Here is a 6,809-nt window from a genome sequence, read left to right as displayed (position 1 = left end):
TTGATGAAATGAGAGCGGAGTCAGAAGAATCCTCTGATCTTCCTTCTTCTTGAGCTTCATGTGGTCTGTGAATTCTGAGATTCTGAGCTAATATCCACTTATCAGTCAGTGAGTGTATACTATGTGTGTTCTTTTTGTGAGTGGGTTACCTCACTCAGGATGATAGTTTCTAGTTCCATCCATTTGCCTAAGAATTTCATGAATTCATTGTTTTTAAAAGCTGAGTAATCCTCCATTGTGTAAATGCATCACATTTTCTGTGTACATTCATCTGTTGAGGGACATCTGGGTTCTTTCCAGCCTTTGGCTATTATATATAAGGCTGCTATGAACATAGTAGAGCATGTGTCTTTCCCAGGGACTAAATCACCAACCAAAGAATACACATGGAGGGATCCATGGCTCCAGCCACATATGTAGACAGAGGATGGCCTTGTTGGGCATCAATGGGAGGAGAGGCCCTTGGTCCTGTGAAGGCTCAATGCCTCAGTGTAGGGGAATGTTAGGACCAGGAAACAAAAGTGGGTGAGTTGGTGAGCAGGGGGAGGTGAGGGAATGGAGGTTTTTGGAGGGGAAACCAGGAAAGAGGCTAACATTTGAAATGTAAATAAAGAAAATATCTGAAAAAAAAAAAAAAGAATCCTCTGGAAGCCTGATACCAACTAACCTGAAGTACACAGTGGGACAGAAATTAAAAGAAACCATGCTCCATGCTTCAAAACAAGTTGAAAAGAGACTAGATTCCTGGAATGAGGTCCTCTGACTTCTACACACACACACACACACACACACACACACACACACACACACACACACACACACAAAACAAAACAAAAACTCCACATGAAACAATGCACAAAACCAAACCAAACCAAGGAAAATGGTATACTGCTATACCCCTCAATTCAACTTCATGGTTTTCTTCATGAAACCATCCTTCAGACCAGTTTTACTCCATAAATGATGACTTCTTTGTCTTTGGCTACTTCTGTGGAGAGCCGTGCCGTGAGCAATCTCCATTATAAGATGGCGCTGGCTTCCGCTGTGCCTAACTAGTAAACAAGCCTTGTGTGCAAGTGCGAGAGTGAACTCACGCCTAGTCACTGCCCATCTCGGGGCGTAGTAATGAGGTGATGGGCGAGCAACAAATCAGGAGCTGACACGCCACATCAGGTGCTGAAACGCCATGCTGAGGGCTATATAAGCAGCACCATTTTCCGGGGTCTGGGTCTTCCCTTCTTAAGAAACAATAAAGCTTGCCGCAGAAGAATTCGGTTGTCCGAGTGTGTTCTTGCCGGCGAGAACGATAGCTCGGGACATACTTCAATATATGTCTGCCTTTAATTTTAAAAATTCAGAGGAGATGTGTCTAGAGTCTTCTGGGCTCTCCTCAAGGTCCCAGAAAAAAATTCCCACACTGGTAACGGAAAAAAAAATGCTTAAAAATAGAGTGATGGTGCTATTATGCAATTTTTGTGTGTGTGCATATAGGGAATTTCATTTAGAGGTCATGCATCTGAAATGCTTAGAGTGGAGCATTTTATGCCTAGGAATTATCCTAGAAAATGAGATGTTTCCTGACATTCACAGAAAGAATATACAGGGAAAATGAATATATGGGACAGGGGATAGGGTGAATTTAAAGGAAGAGTAAGGGGTTGAGGATAATATGATAAAACTGACTCAAACATCCTATATCATGGGAAATGCTAAAATGAAACATTTGTCCTTTTCCTCTACACCTAGAAAAGTCCAACAGAAATATAGGCGTTAGTGTAGAACAGATCTTACCTTACCTTCAATCTGTCTTTGCTTTTTCATAAGTGTGTTTATTCAGTGAGCATTTAATGAATGCTTATTTTGCACAAAGCCCTGTGGTACGTTTGAAAATCCAGGCAATTTGCTGACAATTTGGTGTCTAGTGAAGAAAACTATAGTGGTTTGGATGAGGTATCCCTCATACTCTTGGAAATTTGAATACTTGATCTCTAATTGATAACACTGTTTACGAGGCTTAGGATATATGGTCTTACTGGAATGTGTATAAAATTGATTAATTTGGGTGTCAAATACAAAATATAAAGTTTCCAGCTTCCAGTTGTAGCTGTTGTGAGTCTGCTATCATAGATTCTTATCCCTCTGGAATTGTAAGTCCAAATAACCTTTTCTAAAAGTTAAATAAAAAGTTTATCTGTGCTTTTTTAATACAAAGTTATACATAACTTTCTGAATTTGTAATTCCTAGGACCTAGAGGGACATCTCAGTGTTGGCCTCTATGTTTCTATTACTTTTCATTAGAATATTATTAACTGTACTGCTTCTGCTGTTCACTGGAGAATATATGTATATATATATATATATATATACATATATATATACATGTTAATGTTTGGATGTTTTCATGTTATATTACTTAGAATACTGCACTGAACCATCACCTCAATGTCATTGTTCTCTCTTTTTGTAGCAATATTTGTTATGGTAAAACTATGACCAAAAACCAACTTGGAAAGGAAAGGCCTACCCATAGATGCCACAGTCCATCATTGAGGTGGGAACACAAAGCTGGAAACTGAAGGCAAAAAATAGAGCTGAGACCAAAGAGGAAGAGTACTTTCTGGTTTGCCCTTCATGGTATGCTCAGCTTGATTTTTCATACCAGACTGGACCACCTGTTCATTGAGTGGAACCTCCCACAGTGAATAGGGCTTTATCATGTCAATTGTTAAGCAAGAAATACTTAACAGAAGTATTCATAGGCCAGACTGTTGGAGGCATTTTCTCAACTGCTCTCTTCCCTTCCTGGATAACTCTAGCTTGTACCAAGTTGACAAAAATATTCTAATCCTCACATCATCTCAGTAGGCTGCAGGATGATAGAGGAGCTCATTTCTCCAGTATAGTTGTTAGTTGAGGCAGACAATAGAAAGTAGGATAGAGTAAATTAGCTCCTTACTTATTAATCCACTGAAAGTGAGTGAGTGGGAAGGTGTTATTTCTTCATTTGTGTTTGTATGAATTATGGTAAGTGTTGTCCAAGGAGCTTCTAGTTTCCAAGGTCACTGCTTCCTAAGGTCACTGTCTCACCATTTTTTTTTTAGGAACCTGAAGCATACAGTTTGTTGTCTGGGTCTATCTGGGGTTCTGATTGGGAAGCTCCACATTTTCTTCAGTAAATGAAAACATGAAACTAAAGGGATTTATTGCTGTGTTATTCCTCCAGTCCTGAGGTACCTATGCAGTTCATCTCTTTTTTAAAATAATGAGCTTGAAAAGTATCTATCCCAATGCTCATAAACCTTTAAAGAATTAGTTGGTTGAATACAACCCAGCATGAAAGTTCAGAGGTAGATGCCTCCATATTTAGGATGGAAAGAATTTACTCAAAGCAATGCATCAAACCCAGAGTTTCCTCAACTTTGGGATCTATGAGGTTGAACATTCCCCTCCTGGGGGAGAGGGTCTTAATGTCTGTGGCCATGGCCTTTGTCTTAGTCTGTAGAGGCTCTTTACATGCTCTGTAATATATTAACTACCACTGGAATCAAGATTGTAGATAGATAAAGCATTTTCTTCCATTAATTAACTTTTTTTTTTGTTTATTAAGGCTTACTATGTAAGTTTAGCAAGGTCCTAGAAGTATGTGAATATTAAATTCTAGAAAAAGAAAGAGAAATTTTAACTACCTAGATGAAACATCTGTTATTAGTCATCAATTAGATGTAGAGTTTCTCTTGTTTTTTGGGCATCCTCTGTGCTTGACTTATGGTTTCCTTGGTGTATAGATTTTTAAACATTATGAGCTAAAAGAAAAATACCAATAGCTTCAGCAAATGGTATTAGGAAAATGGATGTCTGTATGAGTAAAAATGAAATTAGACCCATATTTATCACCTGTGCAAAAATTAACATAGGGAGTCCTCTGTGAGACAGAAATACAAGAGAAAGCTTGCTGGATAGAACTCCATTTGCCTGTGAGTTAATGCCAATAATTGACAAAGCTAAAAAAAATTCTGCACAGCAAAGGAAACCATCAGCAAAGTGCAGAGAAAACCCAGAAAGTAGGACACCAACTTTTTCAACATATCTGATAGATTAGTGACCTGTATATACAAGATATTAAAAATAAAACAATAGGAAAACCTCACAATCCAAAAAATTTAAAACTTAGAAAAGAATATAATTTATTTAGGTTTTTATTTGTTGATGGTGTACATAAACTGATTTAGAGTTTGAGCCATATAAATAAAATCTTAGTGAGCAGTGTCATTGATTATGCTTCTCTGGAGAAACAAGCCTATAACATATAGACCTGTATATGTGTATAGATGTATATGCAGACACACATTAAAACATACCATCTCTCATGACAGATTTCTTTGTCTCATATTATTTACATACACAACGAGAAACAGGAAGATGATTAGAGGAAATATATATATATATATGTATATGTATATATGTATATATATATACACATATGTATATATATATATATATATATATATATATATATATATATATATACTCTAGCACCTATGACTGTGAAAAACCCATCTAAATAGATGATACAACCACAATAAGAACATCTCCAGCATTATTATTTCCTGTGCTACTTTGTCATCTTCTCTCTAATGTGCTTGGTTCTAACTATAGTAACTATATACAATTGAAGGTAGCTATAATTGAAAATGTATATAGACTTAAAATTTTATGCAGTCAATATTTCAACCTAGCAGGTAATAACTTTAAAATATGAATAAAACTGAAATATAATTTGTAACAACTGATTTTTGTCTGGAATTTTTTGTTTCTAATGAAATATATTATTATGAGTGTATAATTTAATTTGTGATGTATGAATACTCACCTGGTACATTTACTACCAAACTTCAAGTCTGGTTATATACTGTAACATGTACTTCAACTATCAATATCCAGTTCCCTTTTAATACAATGTCTATGGTATATCATTACTATACAGAATGTGACAAACAGTGTAGCAGACAAGTCTAAGAAAATGTTTTTTTACTAAGCTGTCTCTTCAGAGCATTCTTAATCTCATTATTCCTAAGGCTGTAGATTAGGGGGTTCAACATGGGGATTGCTATCGCTATCATGTAAAACACAGACAACACCTTGTTTTGGTCTGTGGAGTAGCTGGACTTTGGCATCACATAAATGAATGTGACAGTTCCATAGAAAACAGTGACTGCTGTGAGGTGGGAGGTGCAGGTGGAAAAGGCCTTGTGTCGACCCTCAGTGGAGTGCATCTTCAGGATGGTGATGAGGATGTAGGTGTAGGAGATGGCTATGACCAACACTGTGATCACAATGATGGAGCCAGCAGAAAATGAATCAAGAATTAGCAGGACACTGTTATCAGAACAGGAGAGTTCAACTAAAGGAGTAAAATCACAGAAAAAGTGATTGACTTTATTTGGTCCACAGAAGAGAAAAGAAAAGAAGGAAAGTATAAAAGAGGAAGCATTAAGAAAACCCCCTATATAAGATCCCACTAGCAACTGGATACAGACTTGTGTGGACATTTTGGTGGAATAAAGTAGTGGGTTACAGATTGCCATGAAGTGATCATAAGCCATGGCAGCCAGAAGAAATGACTCAGTTGATCCAAAAAAAGCACCTGAGCCAAGCTGGATGCCACATCCAAGGTAGGAGATTGTGCTTCTCTCCAGCAGGAAGTTGACAAGCATATTGGGTGTGACAGAAGATGAAATGCCTATGTCAACAGAAGCCAAGTGGCTGAGAAAAAAGTACATGGGGTGATGGAGCTGGGAAGAGACTCTGATGAGAAGGATGGTGCTGAGGTTCCCAGACACAGTCACCAGGTAGATGCACAGGATGATGGTGAAGAGGACAACTTTAAGGACTGGGTCATCTGTTAAACCCAATAAAATGAACTCTGTCACTGCAGTGTGGTTCCCATCCTTCAGGATACCCATGGGACAGTGTAGGTGTTGCTAGATCAAGGCTGTGATGGAGACAGTATTGGAAGTATTTGTAAACTTGTCTCTGCATTTCCATTAACACATAGAAATTATTACAAAAATGCATTAATCAAAACATAATTGGGTAGTACATCAAACACTCACTGTGTATTCATGTGCAAAACCATTTAATAAATTTTAAAGTGAAATACCAGAAACGTCTCTTAAACAATGTATCTTTAATTTATGTTTATAATAAAACTCACCTAATTGTATTTAAAACTGTATACGGAAACTGTGAGTCTGATGAAAGTAACAAAAAGTATTGAATGTGCAAAAAAGGACTAAGCTTTACAAATGTAAAATTATTCAATATTGTTTTAAGTAATTTCTGTACTTTAAGAATCTCATCTAAGGGAAATATAATAGTCATAAGAGGAAGATGGAGTTAGGAAATTGGGTGAGAGAGGGGATGGGGAGGGAAATGGGGGGGGTTGTCCATTTAACCATGAAAATGAATGAAAATTTGCAACTGACAGGGTTAAGGAAGTAGTGGACATCTCCAGGAAGAAACAGATACCTGGGATAAGGGAGGCGTCTAAGAATCAATGTGGGTGACCTTAGCTGTGACTCATAGCATTGTGGGTATGAAACTTGAAGAAGCCACTTCCTGTAGTTAGGCTGGACAACCAACACACCCAGAAAACATACCATTCAAAATTTATCTTGTCTAAAAGAAATATGAAGGGATGGCAGACATAACAGAGACTGAGAGAATGTCCCACCAGTAACTGGCCCAATTTAAGACCCATCCTATGGGCAAACATCAATCCTTAATACTATTAATGATACTCTGTTAT

The 6,809-nt window shown here is 37.3% G+C and overlaps 1 protein-coding gene across 1 annotated transcript; it reads right to left on the bottom strand.

The window, feature by feature from the left end:
• Nucleotides 1-5,013: 5,013 nt before the first annotated feature.
• Nucleotides 5,014-5,964, bottom strand: Olfr507 (olfactory receptor 507). The gene has a single exon (NM_146743.1). The coding sequence runs from the start codon at nt 5,962-5,964 to the stop codon at nt 5,014-5,016; it is 951 nt and encodes a 316-aa protein (NP_666954.1).
• Nucleotides 5,965-6,809: the final 845 nt, after the last annotated feature.

This window comes from Mus musculus, chromosome 7 (genome assembly GCF_000001635.26).
Source record: "Mus musculus strain C57BL/6J chromosome 7, GRCm38.p6 C57BL/6J".
Lineage (NCBI taxonomy): Eukaryota > Metazoa > Chordata > Mammalia > Rodentia > Muridae > Mus > Mus musculus.
Note: the sequence above shows the minus strand (reverse complement) of the source record. Positions and strands in the feature narration are given on the sequence as shown.